Here is a 20618-nt window from a genome sequence, read left to right as displayed (position 1 = left end):
AAGATTGGTTATTGCGATCATGATATCGGGTCGTGCAGACGATGTGATGCTCGCGTATCGCTTAACGCACGCGCACAGACGGTCGTTTAGGTCAGCAAGCTTCATCGCTTAGTAACTGACTAGACGTCACTTAATAACGCAAGGTAAATCATTCACCTGACGCCATGTTAAGTGATCTCATAGACGATCGTTTTGGTCAGTAAACTTCATTGCTTAGTAATTGACTAAACGATCGCTTAGTAACCGCAAGGTAAATCGTTTACCTAACGCCGCATTAATTGATCGCATAGACGATCGTTTTGGTCAGAAGCTTCATCGCTTAGTAACTGACTAAAAGATGCTTAGTAACGTAAGGCAAATTGTTTACCTGACGTCGTGTTAAGTGATCGCATAGACGATTGTTTTGGTCAGCAAGCTTCATTGCTTTAGTACTAACTAAACTCGCTTAGTAAACAAGGTAAATCTTTTACCTGACGCTGCATTCAGTGATCGCATAGTCGATCGTTTTGGTCAGCAAGCTTCGTCGCTTAGTACTAACTAAAAAATCGCTTAGTAAACAAGGTAAATTGTTTACCTGTCACCTCGTTGAGCGATCACATAGACGATCAGGCTTCGTTGCCTAGTTTCGTCTAAGCGTCGTTTAATTTGCTCCTATCGTCTACTTTGCGTTGGACATTGTCTACCTACGGCAATTTACTAACCGATGGAGTCCTCCTGGCGGTTCAAGACCCACTCGCTTGTGAACCGGTTTTGCTCGATGAAAAATGTAATAGACAGGGTTTATTTCATTCCAATTTTGTAAAGGCTCATCTCGATCCATTAATCCTTTATTTATTACATGCAATGTATGTTTTTAATATGTCATATGGTATGCACATATATATAAATCCCACCTTAGGTCATGCATATTCTCTTATTATAAGTTTTATAATTTGAGAAGCAGTTTTAAATTTACATAAATGCATACTCATGCATCATATAATATAAGGGTTATATTTATGTATGCTTTTATTTTTTTTTTTTTTTTTATTTTTTTTGTTATATTTATAAAGCGTTATAATACTTGTTATGTGGGATGAAGTGTTTTGGTTAATTTTAATAAATGGTTTAAAATGAAAACTAAGAACTAAAATAATCAGTTAAAAGATTAATATGTAGCAAGTCTAATCTATAGTAGACGACACGATACGATCAACCCTTGATCACTTACCCGATCGTCTACACAATGCGATCATCAGCAATCGCGTACCCCATCGACTGCACGATGCGATCAACACTTGATCGCATACCCATCGTTTAACCGATGCGATCAACACTTGATCGCATACCCATCGTTTAACCGATGCGATCAACAGCAATCGCGTACTCCATCATCTAACTGATGCGATCAACAGCGATCGCGTACGCCATCGTCTAAACGATGCGATCAATAGCAATCATGTACTCTATCGACTGCACGATGCGATCAATACTTGATCGTATACCTTCCTTGAAGAACCACAATGTTTGCTTCGATCTTCTTCGCCAACGATTCAAAACTCAAACAGACTTTGAATCCAGACTCGATAATGATTAATAATGACCAAAAAATGCAGGGGTCTTTACAAACAACTGCAAATGTAAAAGAATTAAAACAAACCGAGGCTAACATCTACGAAAACATCTATAGATCCGTACATCCACAGCAATTTAACGACTAAACTGTGTAGAAATGCACCCACTAAGAATGTATTTGCAATTCTTTTGCAGCAATGAATTGGAATATCAGAAAATCGAGTGCTCTGATACCAATTGAAGGAAATCTTATTCAAGAGTACCTACGAGCGGAAGCGGATCTTTCCAATTCATTGTGATAAAATTACCGCATATACATTCAAACATACTTTCATGATGCTAAAGGGATCAAGAAATCATACCAGATGAAGATTCCTTCTTCACAGTGAGTCTGAAGCCCAACCGTCTATCTCGAACAGTCACCACTAGCACAGAAGGAAATGGAGAAGACAACACCACTTAGAGCCCTCGGTATTCTTGGACTGAGAATCCAAAGTATGGGCTTTGTTCGAATTTGATAGAGGGACGGAGGAAGAGAGACCGTACACAACGATCAAGCAAGTAGAAGATGCGATCGTCTATCGCATAGACAATATGCTTGATCGTTTAGGTAAAGTATACGATTATGTAGAAAAGTAAGAGATTGTCTAAACGATCGTGTAGGAAAAGATAAACGATCGTCTAAACGATCGTGTAGGAAAAGGGTGAGCGATCGTAAGAACGATCGCGTAGGAAAAACTAAGCAATTGTCTATATGATCGTTTAGTAAATACCAGGAGCTAAACGATCGCTTAGGAAAAAGGTAAACGATCGTTTAGATAATAGCGCGCGACGGTGTACTCCTGTCTCTTATACACATCTAGATGTGTATAAGAGACAGATATAACATTTTGGTTATCACTCAAGACATGATCCACTTGTATGTCACCACATACATGCTTAAGTTACATACAGATAACTAGGGATTTTAAGTTTATTAGTTTGTGGTAAAATAAAAAATATTTAAATGTGCAAAGTCAAGAAGTGAAGTAAATATCTGTCTCTTATACACATCTAGATGTGTATAAGAGACAGGTCCTACTATGTGTGAACACCTCTCGGGCCATGAGAAGGTGCGTGGCGCCACATCGTTCAAGCCCTGGAATCAGCCCTTAAGAGAGTTATCTATCTACTTGCCCCTGCCTCGGGGAAGGAATGAATTCCATCTGTGTAGTTGAGTTCCTAGCTCCCAAATTAGATGAATCCCCAAAATGGTAGGTTTGAGTCGACGTTCTGGCCACTCGTACTCATGCAAATCAAAAGACCGCCCTCAATGATAGGAGTTTTCAACTCACTCAAGATTAAGGTCATGTTACCTATGGTCGTCCTAGTGAAATGAAGTCTTAGTTATGAACGGTGTTATATAATGAGACATTAACACTTCGTGGTCAGGTCTTATACAAACTCTTTGTATAGGACGCCCCCGCTCACATGTCCCCTACACGAATGATCAGGATCAGATCATCTGTGACAAATCACAACACTTGTGACCATTCCACAAAGTGGGTCACATCTGTAGCGTTACCAGGATAAGATTTCCCTCCTATATCCATATACTATATAACATTTTGGTTATCACTCAAGACATGATCCACTTGTATGTCACCACATACATGCTTAAGTTACATACAGATAACTAGGGATTTTAAGTTTATTAGTTTGTGGTAAAATAAAAAATATTTAAATGTGCAAAGTCAAGTAGTGAAGTAAATATCATTTATATTATACATTATAAGTATTCGAACAAAGTTGTTTACAAACTACTGGACACGAGACTTTAGGACACAAACCCCCACAGAAATTGGTATCAAAACCTTTTGATTAAGCTTTTCTTGTAGGTATGATTCAAGAAACAATTGTTGTTTGAACTTCAAATGAGAAACTAATTCAAATTGTAATAATTTTTATGGTTTGCTTGAATCTAACAAAGGAAAATAATTTTTTTTGGTAATTTTATATTTTTTTTATTATTGAGATAATTATTCTTCTAGTATCTTTATGAAAATTAGATCACTTGAATTTTTTTTTTTCTAAAGTTTGAATTTAATAGCATGAGAATTTAATGTATATCTATCTATTTGGCATTTATCTATTTTGCTTATTATTTGGCCAATTAGATGTTTGCTCTATCCTTTTGTTTTTCTTGAAAACTTTTGAGCTAAAAGGATATTGAGTTTAAAATATGTTGATTATCCTTTGGATGAAATTGATTAGAGTTTTTATTAAATGCTTTTTGAGCATGAAGTTATGCATATTCTATGGTTTACATTGTTGAATGAAAATCATTTTGAGTATTTTATTTGTCCTATATTGAAAAGAGTTGATCATTGAGCATGTTGTTTTGAAGACTTGTAAAATTCTTTTTCATAGGGGGAGTAGTTATTGAATTGATTTACTTTATTCATCTCCTCTTAGCACGTTTGCTCAAAATTGGATGTGTTGATACCATGCTTATATTGATTGGCTAATATTGATTTGCTATTAGTTGGTATCATTGCTTGTTTTTCAACAATCGTTGACGTCTTATAATATTTGATATTTTGATATCTTAATTTCACTTGAATGATTTTATCTCCATGGTCTTTATTGATTTCTTATTAGAAGGAGAATGGTTGATTTTAGGGGTAGTTATGTATTTTTTTATGAACTTCATGTTTGAATGAAATTGATTTTTCTATATTGCTATATTATTTTGTGCCACTCTTATGCATATTATTGTTTATCCTTTTAGGGGAAGTTATTATATTTGGAGTAATATGTTTTGAAAATTTATTTGATATTTCTACCCTCAAGTTGATTTATGTACTAAATGTTTTTTCGTCCCTTATTAAGGGGGAGTGTTCAATTGATTTCAAAATGAGGAGAAATTTGTGAAATTGATCTTAAAATTTATATGAAGGCTCTTGAATTTACAATGTTGATTGTTATATTTTTTTTAGAAGGCATGTTGATAGGAGATACATGCGAAATAGTGTGTGTTCATGATTTTAGGAGAACCTTTCATGTCTTTATGTTAATTTCCTTAATTTTTCTTTTTCGATTGATTCTAAAAGAGGAAGAGGTAATAAGAAAAATGAAAGCAAGTTAATATTGGAAATATTCCTTAGTTCAAGTGAACTAAAATTATATGTGTGTTAATTATGCATCAAGAACATATTTCATATCACACTTTACTTCGAATTTCATTTTTCTTAAGTTGTTTGTCATCATAAAAAAGAGGAAATTATTAGCTTTTTGGCCCTTAATCCCAAATTAATTAATTTTAATTAATTAAATAATTAATATTTTGATGTTAACAAACCTGCTATTATTTATTAATAATTTGATTGTTTTGAAGTGTCCATTGCGTAGAGCTCGGAACAACGCGGTTCCAATGCAATTTGAATAAGGACCTCAAACGAAGAAGATATGACCGAAACAAGCTTAATAGAAGATCCCGAGTTGATGACGTGACAGAACTTTTCTCATCAAAGTGGACCAATTGAAATGTACCACTTGGAGCAATGGAGAAATGATACATGATATGCTTTTGATTTTTGGATTGATTTTAAAAGGAAATGAAATTAAAAAAAATTTAAATTTAATAATATTTTACGTTTGATGGCTGGTTTTGGACACATGGTGGATATTTACTTTTTGTTGGGTTTTAAAAGAAATGATTTTAAAAGATATATATTATTATATTATATTTTGTTTGTGTCTAATGGTTAGTTTAGTTTAAAATTTCCACCGTTGATTTTTCTTTTTCAAGATTCAATGGTTCAAATTAAATGTAGGTTTCAACAATTTCCTCTCTATTTAAACACTCCATCTTCTCCAAATTTCAACAACAATTTTCCTTATTTTCAATCCTCTAAAAATACAAAGCCTTCATTGTTGGTCTCTCCAAGTTTTAATTTTCTTTTTTTCATCTTATTTTTGAGAGAGTTATTTTATGTGGTGAGGAATGGTTTGTTGTGAGCTTAATATTGTAAATCCACTCTATTAAGAGAGTTGTAAGAGTATTCTTTAATATTTCCAAACTTTTGTAAGGATTGCTCTTGGTCTCGAAAAAAGAGCAGTTGTAACGGATTGATCGTTATCTGTGGAAGCGATTGAGTTTGCTCTTGAACTTGCAAAAAGAGAGGTGAAACGGTTAGACTCTAATCTATAAAAAGAGTCAGTGAGATTTCTATTCACATACCCAAGAGGAGCTTAGGAAGTGGATGTAGGCCGATTGTGTCGAACCACTATAAAAATCTCCAATGTTAATTTATTTATCCCTATACTACTTTAATTTTGCAATTATTGTGTTATTATAGTTTAGTATATGAAATTAATTGTACATTTGTTCTTTAAATTAATCGTTCATATTAATTTGTTTTGATTGGTAGTTTTAATTTTTCTATATTCATTACCAATCTTTTTATTATAATTAAATAGGATATTTTAAAGTATGATTCTTATTTTCTTGTTTAATTCATAGTAAAATTATTTCCCTAAATTTATTGTTTAAATTACTTATTACCTAAAATTGTATTCACTTGCTTAATTGGACCCACATTAGTAAAAAGTTTTTATTAGTTTTAATAAGTCATATTCACCCTCTATAGGATTGTCATACTGATCCTTCAATATGGAGGGTCTAAAGAAATGAAGAACAGGGAATAGTCGCAAATGAAATCATCTTTTTCTATATTGAAGAGCGACTAATACAATGGCTTTTATATAGAAAGTACATTGTGCAAATACAATAAACAAACTATACAACTGAATAATAGCATAAACTAAAAACCAATTTATCAATTGTAACAATAAAATAAAACAGAAACTAGCTTAACAAAATCACTTTCAATGAACTCTCTTAATACCCCCATTCAAGCCAATGTGCTGTGATGAACAAACATTTAGCTTGTCTTTCAAATGAAGGAATTTAGTAGTTGATAAAGGCTTTGTGAATAGATCAACAATTTGAGCACTAGTTGGAAGATGTTGTATTCGAACCTTCTTTTGATGAACAAGATCTCTAATAAAATATGTCTATTTCCACATGTTTAGTGCGGGAATGAAGAACTTATTTACACTTAGATGAACTGCACTGAGGTTATCACACCACAGAGTTGGAGTTTTCCATAGCTGAACATGTAATTCTTTGAATAGAGAATGTAGCCAGATTAATTCAAAAGAAACAAGGGCCAAACTCCTATATTTTGCTTCAGTACTAGATTTGAAAATTACAGTTTGTTTCTTGGAAGACCATTGAATCAGATTTCCTCCAAAGTATACTCATACTTCTGAAGTTGACTTTCTATCATTCGGATTTAATGCCCAATCAGCATTAGCAAAGCCCTGAATAAGCAAATCTTTTGGTTTCTTAAACAACAATCTATGATCAATAGTACTTGTTAGATATCTCAGGATCCTTTTCACGGGTTGCCAATAAAATTGGTTTGGAGAATGCATAAATTGGTATACCTTGTTAATACTATAGGCAATCTCTGGTCTCGTTAAAGTCATATATTACAAGGCACCCACAATACTCTTATATAGTTTGACATCATCAAATCTTTCACCATGAAAGGCTGATAAAACAGAGCCACTTACCATTAGAGTAGAAATGACATTGGCATCTTGAATTTGTTGCCTTATGTAATAGATCTGATATATACTTCTTTTGAGACAAGAAGATTCCTCCATTCTCTGGATATTACACTTCAACTCATAGGAAGTAATTCAATAAACCAAGATCTTTGTGAGAAAATTTATTGTTCAGGTCTGAAACTAGTTTATCAATCATTTGAGGTGAGTTGCCTGTGATAACAATAGCATGAACATATACCAGAACATAACATACCACTCCATTTTTACAATATATCAGAAGAGATGAATCAACCTTGGAATTTGTAAATTCGAGCAAGTGTAGAAAAGAAGTAAGTCATCAAACCATGCTTTAGGAGCCTGTTTCAAATCATACAAAGCTTTCTTTAATTTAATACCTTTGTAGGAGCTGATTTATCAATCATACCTAGCAGTTGTATCATATATACCTCTTCTTCTAGTATACCATGAAGAAAGGCATTATTTAAGTCTACTTGTCTTAACTTCCAGCCATGGTATAATGCAAGAGTGAACAAAACTCTGATGGTTATAGGATTTACTACTAGACTAAACGTCTCAGTATAATCAAGATCTGCAACTTGATTGTATCCTTGAGCTACCAATCTTGCTTTATATCTAGTTATGGATCCATCTGAATTTCTTTTGATCTTGAACACCTATTTGCATCCTGTCACTTTCTTATCAGTTGGTTGAGGTCCTAAAGACCATGTTTCTTGCTATCAGTGCTTTGTATTCCTCTGTCATGGCTTGCACCTAATGAGAACACTTCAAAGCTTCTTTCACATTTGGGGGCTCTACTTCAATATATTCAATTGAATATATTTTTGGTTTGAAAATGTCATTCTTCCCTCGGGTGACAATTGGATGTTGATTAACAACAATAGATGTATTCGGTATTGAAGCATAAAAGAATGACCCCTCAATCTCATTTGGATCACAAGTAGGCTGTGAAGAAAAAGTAGGAGAGGAAGAAATGGATTGTGAATGTAAATCAGACGGGGAAGTTTGAAGTAACGGTTGAAGCAAGTTATTATCTAATGGTGATGATGTAGAGGAGTTTTTGGGTATGTTATTGGTACACTTGGTAATAGAATGTAAAGGATTTGATGAATTTGAAGTAGACAAGGCATCGTCAGCACATGGGGATGGGTTGTTTGACCGGGTAAAAGGTGATTGATGATGTTTTAATGTAGGTGGTGAGCTCAAGATATTAGGTATATAAGAAGATTTCGAATTTGGCTTGAAGAAAGATACTGTAGGAAATTTAGACTCATCAAACAGTACATGTCTTGAAACATATACACGACCAGATTGAGCTAGCCATTTATAGCCTTTATGAATATTACTATAACCCAAGTATATATATATATAAGGTGCTGACCTAGAATCAAATTTGTGTTTATTATATGACCTCAAAGATGGATAACACAAATAATCAAAGGTTTCTAGAAGTGAATAGTTACGTTTGATACCGAAAATATTCTCTAAGGGAGATGTTCTTTGATGAACTAATGTAGGTAGTTTATTAATTAAATAGACTGCAGTGGAAAAAGCATCGTCCCAGAATTAGTTTTAGAGAAGAATGAGATAATAAGGCTAGACTGGTTTCAACAATATGTCTATGTTTTCTTTCTACAGTACCATTTTTTTGAAAAGTATAAGGGCAAGTCATTCTATATTCCATACCTTGAGATTTTAGATAGGGAATGAATGAACAAAATTCACCCCCTTCCCCCCATCAGTTTGAAGATAAAGTATTGGCTTTCCTAGAAGTTTTTCAATGGTTTGTTTAAAAGAAAAGAAAGTACTAAGTGCCCCACTTTTATTTTTAAGAAAAGTGATCCATGCGTATCTAGAAAAGACGTCAACAAAGCTAATGGAGTATTTAAATCCATTCCTAGAGGTTTGATAAGATGGTCCCTAAATATCAGTCACAATTAGTTGAAGAGGAGAAGAATAAACAGTTTAAGAATTAGTAAAAGGAAGATTATGGCTTTTAGAGACAACATATCATGACAAATTGAAGAGCTTTTTTTATTTGAATAGGAAATGTTATTGAAGGAACTCTTAACGAAGAGCATCCATGAGCGCGTTCGGATCTTTCCGATTTCATCGTGACCAAAATACAAAACATACATTCCAACAGACAGTTATGCAAATTAACACTAATTAACGGCATGCTTTGAACAATAAAAATACAAGGGAAAGAGTCCTCATAACAGTTGAAGTCTCTCTTCAAACGTCGAACTTAGAAGCAATGGAAGAACCTCTACTTGAACTTTATCACCCAACAAACCAGTCGGCTACAGTAGCACGACCGTCTACACGAACGGCTGCAACACGAACAGTCATGGACAAGTGAACAGCGAGAACGACACCACCAGTTGAAGCCCTTGGTATTCTAGGAGTGAGAATCCAAAGTGTGGTCTTTGGTGAATTTGGTAGAGGTCGGAGAAAAGACAAATCGTGTAAACGATAAGCAAGTGGGAGAGAAATAGCTATCGTATAGCAAGTGTGTTTATCGTTTAGAAGAAGCTACACGATCGTGTAGGTTTTACTAAGCGATCATTTAATAAATGGTAGACAATCGTTTAGAAAATGCGGCACGCTATGCGATCGTTTAGGGACGGGCGTGCGATCGTTTAGGCGCTGGTGTGCAATTGTTTAGATGATGAGTATAGGCTCTCAAACTAGGCGATCGTTACGTTTTCACATCGATTGAGAACTTTTTGCAAAATGAAATAAATTTTCATTTTATTCTTCGGTTATAATAACCAACTTCAGATTCTCCCACTAATGCATGACCGAGGAGAGGTTTTTCGGGTAATTATCATATAATTAACCAATTTAATAATTAATGAATATAATCATATTATATTCTTACCCTATAGTTTGATATCACATATCTACTATAGTAATTTCTCCTCCATTTCATATAAATCATATTTAATTTCCTCCAAAATTAATGAATCTCATACATTTAGTCAATTATAACATATATAATTAACTAGTTCAATTATATCATATATAATCGAACTCCCTCTTGTCAATTTGAATATTTCAAACTGGCTCAAACATCGATTCTCAACTTTATCCAAGTTACTAAGGGGACCTAATGAACTTGTGGCTCGAAGCTCCAACGATACGTGAATAGCTGACAAAACTCTTTAGCCACGAGATCCACCATCCGTTAACTATCAGGTATTCCACTAAAGACCAACAGCTGAACTCTTCTTATCACAGATATATTTCTGTGTCTATCAGATATAACCAATCATGAATACGATGACCCTTCACAGATGCTAGTAAGTACAACTGGGCCAATTTACTGTTTTTTCCTTGTAGTTACATCTCACTCCTTAAGTACCACCCATTCCTCTAATGAACAATACAACATAGTTCAATTATATGTGAACACCTCTCGGGCCAAGAGAAGGTGTGTGGCGCCACATCGTTCAAGCCCTAGAATCACCCCTTGAGGGAGCTATCTATCTACTTACCCTTGCCTCGGGGAATGAGTGAATTCCATCTTGTGTAGCTGAGTTCCCAGCTCCCAAATCAGATGAATCCTCAAAATGGTAGGTTTGAATCGGCGACCTGGTCAATCGCACCCATATAAATCAAAGGACCGCCTTTAATGGCAGGAGTTCCCAACTCACTCCAGGATTGAGGTCATGTTACCTATGGTTATCCTAGTGAAGTGAAGTCTCTGTCATGAAGAGTGTTATATAACGAGACGTTAACACTTCGTGGTCAGGTCTTATACAAACTCTTTGTATAGGATACCTTTGCTCGCATGTCCCCTACACGAATGATCAGGATCAGACCATCTGTGACAAGTCACAACACTTGTGACCATTCCATAAAGCGGGTCGCATCCATAACGTTACCAGGATAAGGTTCCCCTCCTATATCCATATACTATGGACCATTTTGGTTATCACTTAAGATACGATCCACTTGTATGTCACCATATACATGCTTAAGTTACATACAGATAACCAGAGATTTTATGTTTATTGGTTTGTGGTAAAGCAAATAAAACATACAACTGAGCAAAATCAAGATGTGAAGTAAATATCATACATTATACAACACAAGCATTCGTACAAACTGTTTACAAACTACAGGACACGAGACTTTAGGGCATTTTTTATCCCAACAGTAACAAGTAGTAAGTATTGGGGTTGATGCCCTAAATCTTGTAGAGTTCTGTAGTTTGTAATTGTATTGTACAAACATTTTATTTATTTAATAAAATATGAGAAGTTTTGTTTGACATTTAGTAGCATTAAACTCACAAACCGATAAACTAACATCCAACGTTATCTTTTGTAGCTTAAACATGTATGTGGAGACATACAATTGGATCATGTTTATGTGATAACCTAAATAGTCTATAGTAGATGGATAAGGCTGAATACTTTATCCTGGTGACGCTATGGATACTGCCCACTTTGTAGATGTTACAATTGTTGTAAAGTGCTTCAAATGATCTGATCCTAATCATTCATATGGAGACATGTGAGTGGAATATTTTATAAAAAGGAGTTTGTATAAGACCGAACCATGAAATGACTAGTCTCATGATATAACGTCGTTCATGATTGAGACTCACATTTCACAAGGATGACCATGGGTGACATTACTTGAATCCTGAGTGAATTGTGAACTTCAGCCAATGAGGGCAGTCATTTTATTTGTATAGATGAGAGTGGCTAGATCGCTGATTTAGTAAGCCTACCATTTTGGGGATTCCTCTGATTGGGTAGCTGGGAACACAACTACACAAGATGAAATTCACTCTTTCCCCGACGTCGGGATAAGTAGATAAATTGTTCCCTTAAGGGTTGATTCTGGAGCTTGAACAATATGGCACCACACCTTTTCCTAGCTCGAGAGGAGTTTGGTCATAGTTGGACTATGATTAATTGCTCATTAGAGGGATCAATGGTACTTAAGGAGTTAGATATAACTACAAGGGCAAAACAGTGATTTTGGCCTAACTATACTTATGAGTAATTTGTGAAGGGTTATCGCACTGTTGACTGGTTATAGCCAATGGATACAGAAATATATTTGTAGTGCGAAGAGTGCAGCTGTCGGTCTTTAGTGAAGTGTTTGACAATTAATGGATGTTGAGTAATTTAATTAAACTCAATTAAACGAGTTTAATTAATTATTCAAGTATTATTGGAGCTTCAAGCTACAGGTCCATGAGGTCTCCTCTGTAGCTCAACAAGGATTAAATGAGAATCAATTTTGGATTAATTTGAACTGTTCAAGATATAATTAAGGAAATTAATTATATGTGACATAATTAATTTAATTTAATTATATATGATATAATTACTATAATGTATTTGATACATTATAATATAAAGTTTATTTGAGAGAAAATAAATATTTGAATATGATTCAAATATTAATTATGTGAATTGGATTCATATAATTAAATTTAATATAAATGAGATTTATATTAAATACCATTGATGAGAGAAGTAAAACTATAGGTTATATGTATGTGATGTAATATTAAATCATAGGTTATATGTTTAATATGCATATAACCTATATATATATATATAATAGTTTTATTTGAATTAAAATTAATTTTAATTTTTAATTTTTAAATTAGTAGGAGGGAAATAACTCCCCTCCCCTAATTTTTGTCGAACTCACTACGTGAGTCGTGAGTGTAGTTACGGGTTGCTCTCTTCTTGACAAAATGGAGAGGTAGAGAATACAGAGAACGCTCTCTGCAAAAAAATTGCTTTTCCAGAAAAGAACTCTCACCCCCTCATTCCTCTTAATTTTTCCCTCTCTTCCAAAAATCTAAGAACTCACAAAACTCCTTAGAGATTCTCTTCCCCTACAGAGAATACAAGAGGTTCTGATTGGTGGTGGCCAATTAGAGTTTCGAGTATGTTGTTGTTCGTTGCAATTTTGGAGAAGAGGAATCACATAAAGAAGATTAGATCTTCAAGAGTTAGTATCTTCCTTATCTCATTTTTTCTATTTCTAAAAACATGCTGTAATTTTAATTAAATGCATAATTTTCTGTATGTTTTCTGTAAAATTGTATGTTTTGTAAAAATTGAGATTTGGGACCGATCCCCGCTTCCATTATGGATCTTTTTTGGTTCCATCGTAAGGACATGTTTAACAGTGTTTAAGCTTGGATGTCCTAGCCTATTATGTCATATATCAAGAGAACATACAGAAGACAGTTTGGTAGAAGATTGTGTAACTAAGATATGGAAGATTTGAGAGTTGGTTGTTGAGATTGAACTATGGGAAGACAGGGAACCTTGAGACTCAGATATTTCCATTGCAAAACAATAAAGTCCATCAACAAGATTGCCTTGAAGAAGAGTTTTCCTATTGAGATCCTTCACAAAACAATTATTAGAGTGAAATTCAAAATAGACATGGTTATCTTTAGCAAATTGGCTAACACTTATGAGATTTTTGGTTATTTTGGGAACATGAAGTAGATTTCAAAGTTGAAAGATAGTATTTGGGTATATAGTAGGAAGAGAAGATTTTAAGAAGGAAGATCCTACATGAAAGACATTCAAACTTGCACCATTGCCAACCAACACCTTATTACCAGTGTATTCTCACTCGAATGTCAAATTTGATGCATCATTTGTGACGTGATTCGTGGCTCCTGAGTCTTGGAAACCATTGATTTTTCCTATTGAATTCATTTTGAATCGACAATGTATTTATAGAAGGAGAATTCATATTCTACCTTTGATTGTTCATAGAAAAATGCTACCCGTGTTGATTCTGATTTGGTCATTGAAACCACTTTTCAAGAAGAAGATAACACTTCAGAGCTATATGACCCAATTTGCCACACACTTGACACTGAGGTTTGCCATTAGTGTTCCAGAAATATTTATTCTGCTTGTCTTAATTCTTGCCTCTTCTATTTCCATCGTTGTTATTTGATTGAGGAGAAAGATTAGGAATTTGTTTCGAGTGTGTTTGAGTGGTCAGATTCACAGAAGGTGCAGATCCATATGAATTTATCGAACTTTATCTTTCAATTTGATTTTCTTGAGCAAGCAGCTGAGAATACACCTTTTGTAAAAAAAAGGTATTCCTCTTTATCAGTGATGATTGATACCATGGAATCAAATTCAGGACCTAATCTTGTTAAGATATGTATAATATGATCTTTATGTGATATTTGTCGGCCAACAGCTCTCAAGAAATCAATTAAGTTCTTTATCTTTTGAAAATATTCTTTTTATTTCAGGTTTCCTTTCTTTATTGCCTCCAATTTTCTTTTCAGATCAAGGACTTGTGTCATATTCCTAAAAGAAAATATTGCATTCAATATACTCTGAACTTCTTTTGACGTTGAGCAATCCATCATCTCTGATAGGATATCTTTCATCATGGCGCCAAGTAACCAAGAAAGAATAAGATTATCTTGTTTTACCCAGAACTCGTAATCAGGATTCAATGATCTTGTTGAAGATGAGGATGATTCGACAACTATAAATTTTTATGGAGGAATACTTTCTTGATCTATGAATTTGTCAAGCCCGTAACCTCTCAAAGTTGTGGAAATTTGTAGTTTCCAGGAAAGAAAATTGTTTTCATCAAGCTTCACTATAGTGCTTTTACTTCATGGGTTAATCACTTTAGGTAGAATTGACGAGGTAACCATCTCATTGCTCTCTGGTAGGAGAATCCATTAATCGAGAGATGAAGAGAGAAAAAAAAGAAATCGAAAAAAGGAGGAGAAAGCTAACTCGGATCCTTTCGTCTTTCGACTTTAAAGCTCCAATACCATCTAAAAAACTGAAGAACAGGGAATAGTCACAAATGAAATATTCATTTTCTATTCCTAAATGAAATATTCATTTTCTATAATGAAGAGTGACTAATACAATGGCTTTTATATAGAAAGTACATTGTGCAAATACAATAAACAAACTATACAATCGAATAACAGCAGCAACTAAAAACCAATTTATCAATTTTAACAATAAAACAAAACAAAAACTAGCTTAACAAAATAACTTTCAATGAGCTCTCTTAATATAGGGAAAAGAAAGAATAAGATAAAGAAGAAGAAGAAAAAAAAAAAAGAAAGAAAATTAAAGAATAAAGAGGAAAAAAATGTTAAATTATACCAAATGTCTCATACTCTATGATAAATTTCAATTACGTCTCTAAATTTTCAAAAATCTTAACAAATTTGACCTTGAAGCTTTAAATTTGTTTGTCTTTAAATAAAACTTTAAGAAAATTATATAAAATACTCTAAAACCATTAGAATTTTTTATTTGCGCAATGATGAAAGCAAAAAGCTCCAAATCAATAATAACAAAGGGATTCTCTCAAAAATAAAAATTATAATATCCATGTCTTTTTTTCTAATTTTTTTGGAAAATTAATGACTAGTGAATTGTCTCAAAACAATGATAATTTGAACCATTGCGACAATTTTTCAATAATTGCAACAAAAATAAAAGAAACAATTATAAAAAGGGGAAAAAAACCATGTTTATATACCAAAGCAAACTTCAATCTGAACAACTATTCTGCACACTCATCATTTTAATTTTCTTTTCTTTTTACATAATAATTGATCTTTCCAAAAAGAAAAAGAAACTATTCTGAGATTTTGTTTTCCCACACTATTCTATATATATATATAGCTTCCATTATGGCACTTTCATCATGCCTTATTCTGCCTTTTTTTTCTAAGCCAAATAACATTCCACCCCCCACCCTTCCATGTGAATCAAAAGCCTAACAACAATATAAAATCAAATAAATCAATATCATTTCTCTAAACTAATTTTATCTCAATTCCCACCCCAAGTAAAATGCCAAAAAATATATATAGTAATCTGCTTAGAACCGTGAAGAAAAAAGCAAAACATTGGGTTGTAATTGCAGGGGCCTTTTGAGCTAAGTTCAGCTTCACCTTATCATTCACTACAATTTACCGCGGTGGTGGCAGTTGCAGTGCTCTGACCGGAAAAGAATGAGTCGGACGAAGTGTTCTTTGAGATGGCGGTGGCCCCAATATCATGGTCTGAGAACGAGACACCATGTCAACCATTGACTGCGTTTGATAACTCTGCACTGCGCTTCCCATATCCACTGAGTCCCCTCTTGCAGTTGCTCTCTGCCATGAATGCGAGCTCAATCCTGACAGCACATAAGCTCGTCCAGAGGACTCGTAGACATGGCGAGTCGCCATTCTCTCCTGCATTTCCTTCAGCTCAGCGCAAAGAGCAGCACATAATTGGTCACCAGCTCGAGCAGATGCTGATTCAGACACAGTTTTGTAACAATTGTCCAACACAGACACTGCACCGGTTAAATCCCCGCGCTCGGCAGCAACTCTAGCCTCTGATATTGCCTCCGCCGCTCGGAATCTATTTCGCTGTCTGTCTACTTCCAATGACACTACTTGTTCGCCTACTCTATCTGGCCTTTGTATTTGAACCTCACTTTCATTTGCTAAAGTGATTGGCTCTTTGGTAATGGGGTCCTTGTAGACGCATTTAACCTTGAGCAATGGCATCTCACCTCCGAATTCATCAACTGGAATGTTGAGTGTCAACAGAAAATCCCTCTCTTCTTCTGCATACAAGTCTCCAAAGTAAATGGAGCCTAGTCTTGCATGTTCAGTGATGCTGGCTTGGTAACTTCCTGCTTGTATTGAACCAAGCTGCAAACTTGGGTGAATGCATCTCACTTCAACCTGCAGATCCTGCACCACCACGCTCAACAGGCCACCAATGCACTGAGCAAATGCATCTTGGATGGTGCTTTCAGTTTCTATGAACGAAAATGTGCCACCCGATGTGTCGGAAATCATGTGCATTGCCACAGCGTCATGGTCGATGCCAAATCCAAACGTATGAACCGGAATCTGCTGCATTCCAGATTGGTTATTGCGATGGATTGAAACTGGAAGGAGGGACTGATAATCTATTTGAGGACGAGCACTGCTAGGACCATTAAAAGTATATGTATCCTGCCCATCAGAGAGCAGTATAATGCTAGCAACAGAGTTCTTCAATTTGCGGTCTACCAACACCTTGGCACCTTTCCTCAAGCCTTCAGCAATGTTTGTCCCACCGTTTGATTTTAGAGAATTAACAGCCTGCAATGCCTGCTGTCGTCCATGGTCAGTCATTCGACAAAGCGGGAAAAGGCGACGAGCAGTCGAGGAGAATGATATGACAGAAAGTCGGTCAGAAGGGCCAAGATTCTGGATCACAAAACCCATAGCACGTTTGAGCAGTGCAAGTTTGGTACCTGCCATACTGCCGCTAACATCAAGCACAGTTACAAGGTCAACTGGTGCACGAGAAGGTTGATTCGATGGAGGCAATGCAGCCTGGTTTCTGGAGTTATTTACCATTGCAATGGAGAGAGGAGCCTTGACATGGACTAACACAGAGAAATAATCATGAGAAACTGATCTTGGAACGGCTGAAATTTCCGGGTACGTTTTGACCTCTACTTTATCAGTGCAACTATGAACACTGGCACCATCATTTGATGTGTTTCTCTCGGTGGCAAGAGGTTGTTGATCTAAAACTTCATCATCATCATAAGCTACTGGTTCAGGGCCATGAAAAAGCGAGGAGATTTGCCTAGTTGTATCGGTGCGAGGAGGAGGCATCCGTTGAACAATTGTCATCCATTGATTGTCTGGGGCCAAGCCAACCGGGTTGGTTCTAGGCCTAGCACAATCAGAACTGGTATTCTGAAAAGGGATTTCTTTCCATTTTGCTCTGCAAACAGGGCAAATTTGGTTCCCATGCTTTACATTTGAGGTAATGCATTGGAAGTGGAAAGAATGAGAGCACTCTGCAGTGAAAATAGCATGGCCATTCCCTGCTTTCATGGTGGTCAAGCATATTGCACAGGTCCTCTGGAATTTAGAAAGATACATTGATGAGACAAGATCTAAATGAATATTTTATCAAATGGGCAAGTCCAGATGCAAATAGATACCGTAACTAACACAAAAATACTGCCTAATATCATCAGATTTTCCTGAACAGAAGAGAACCTTCTGGGCCAGCATTAAGAGGCATTAAAGTTTGGTACTTTACAGATTACGTTGGAAAGAACAAAGAGTTCATTGACCGGCTTCTAAAGCCAAAGTATTGCATGAAATCATGAAAGCAAAATTATCAATAAAGTGGTGAAAAGTAACTTCAAGTGGGTAGCCCACTCGACGATTGGGGTTCCAATTATAATACTTGATATTTCTAGCAATTGTAACCTATAATTAACTATAGCATTATTATTTCAAAACTCTCTTTGTTACCATTACAATATTTACTATTTGTTACAATGTTTACTATTTCCTAGGTTAAAGTGTTGACTATTTCTTTTCCAAACTAAAATAGTCTACACTTCAAACACAAACAATTATAACCCAGATAAAATAGTTTGCACCCAAGCACGGACTATTATAACCCTCTACCCATAATAACCATGGAAAATTCTATAGTATACACCGAACTAAGTCCAAGCCGACGGTACTATTGATTCTTAAAACAATCCTTTTCTCCATATAACAACTTCAAGATTGGCTGCTTTGGTAAGATGGGTTGGTTGAAACAGTGTTTTTGACAGCAAATTCGGTGCCACTGTTGAGATCCGGAAGAAAGATGGAGAAACAGTATGAACTCTTAAAAGAGGAAATCATGAGTTGTTTGTGTCTCCTATGTAGATTTATTTCCCAATCCCTTCCCCATCCCCACGACTTTTCTTTTGCCCCCTTCTTTCCTCAACCAGTTGTCACTTTACAATTAGCGAAAACTGATTACAAGAAAATCTCAAAATCAACGATGGTCAAACGGGTTCTCAAAAAACACACCATGAAAAGGGGGGAAAACCATTGGGAATCACTGTTTCCAAAATATTAACATCAAATCATACTTTTTCCTTTTCGTTTTAAGTTTTACAAATGATCAAAGAAAACCACTGCACAGGCTGCACTTATATCAAAAACCAAAAAACAGCCGCACCAAACACACACACCCCACTTGATCAAACGTTAAAAGATAGCAAAAGAAAAGATAAAAACATAAACAGTCAAAGACAGAACCCGACAAGAAATAGCCTTCCTCACAAATCAAAACTAAGTTTTAATAAATCCAATCACTGTAGGGACACTGTACCCTACACGAATAAACGAAAGAGGGTAACAATATTTGATCGGGACAAGACCAGAAAACACCAATAGCTAGCCTCCGTCCATTGAAACTTATTGCAACATGATAACACCATAGCCACCCACAAGAAACATTATGAGAGAGTTAAAAAAGAAAAAGAGGGGGGGATTAAAGGGCTGATGGGAAATACAGAAACACTCCTGAATTTTCTTGAAATCTAAAAATGAAGAGGATCACTACGAACAATAGCGAACCAGTAAAAAACAAAAAGAACCCAGAACAGGAAACCAAAAGAAACAATAGAAAAAACAGGAAACAGGAAACAGGAGAATTGAGAATGACCTTAGAAGACCTTGATCCGGATTTGGAAACGCGGGGACTGGAGAAGGAATGGGTTGGTGTGGATTGGCGGCAATTGGAAGTAGGAGGCAAAGGAGAAAGGGACTGAGAAGAGGAAGTTGGAGGAAGGGTAGTAGAGGGAGTGGAATCCCCAGCGACTTGAGGAAGATGAAGACACATACCATTCCCAATCGCCATTTTCACCTTCTTCCATTTGTTTGCCATTGTGTTGTCTGTGTATCAGAGAGAGAGATGGGAATGTCTAGAAACAGAAATCCATAGGAAAGTAGTGGTTCAGAAAGAAAAAGGGTCGATACAAAGTCTCTCGTGGGTTACAAAAGCAAAGAGAAAAAAGGAAGAAGAGGGTTTTTTCACAAGCAATGGTAATGGCGAACAAGAAGTCGGGGGGAAGGGATTAAATGGGGTATTTTGACTTTTAATGGATTTGATTTTGATCTTTTTGGAGAAGGAAAATTGCTGAGAATCCGGAAGAGAAGGAAGAGGAATGGTCAGAGAAAAGAGCAGGCTTTTTAGCTTTCTTGCTTGCTCTGCTTTCTTCTTGCCTAAGTTGTAAAATCTTATTCCTAATTACAATATTATTATTATAACTGCTTAATAACCATGCCCAATTCAATTGCAACGTGTACGTCTCACTCATACTATTCCAGTTTTCTCTAATTTTCAACTTTACCCTTTATATTTCTATTATTTTCATTAATTGCCATTCTTTCTTTTTATTTATTTAAAAGGGTCCTTCTAAGTTGGATGGAGTTGGTCGCATAGTCATACTCCTGAAATCTTTGATCTCGGAAAAGAGGCATTTATGATTTTTATTTTTATTTTTTCACTTTTTTATTATTATTTTCTCACTTATTTATTAGCCTATCGTATCTATTTATTGTATTTAAA

At 35.2% G+C, this 20618-nt stretch overlaps 1 protein-coding gene across 1 annotated transcript; it reads right to left on the bottom strand.

Annotated features, from left to right (window-relative positions):
* Positions 1 to 15714: 15714 nt before the first annotated feature.
* Positions 15715 to 20277, bottom strand: LOC120087721 (E3 ubiquitin-protein ligase WAV3-like). Its single transcript, XM_039044599.1, has 2 exons — positions 19713 to 20277; positions 15715 to 18115 (listed from the first exon to the last, which is right to left on the bottom strand). Exons 1-2 carry the CDS (start codon positions 19932 to 19934, stop codon positions 16166 to 16168), a joined length of 2172 nt encoding a protein of 723 aa, XP_038900527.1. The 5' UTR covers positions 19935 to 20277; the 3' UTR covers positions 15715 to 16165.
* Positions 20278 to 20618: the final 341 nt, after the last annotated feature.

The sequence above is a fragment of the Benincasa hispida genome, chromosome 10, assembly GCF_009727055.1.
Source record: "Benincasa hispida cultivar B227 chromosome 10, ASM972705v1, whole genome shotgun sequence".
In the NCBI taxonomy this organism is placed as follows: Eukaryota; Viridiplantae; Streptophyta; class Magnoliopsida; order Cucurbitales; family Cucurbitaceae; genus Benincasa; species Benincasa hispida.
The sequence above is the reverse complement of the archived record's forward strand: the minus strand, read 5'-3'. Positions and strand labels throughout refer to the sequence as shown.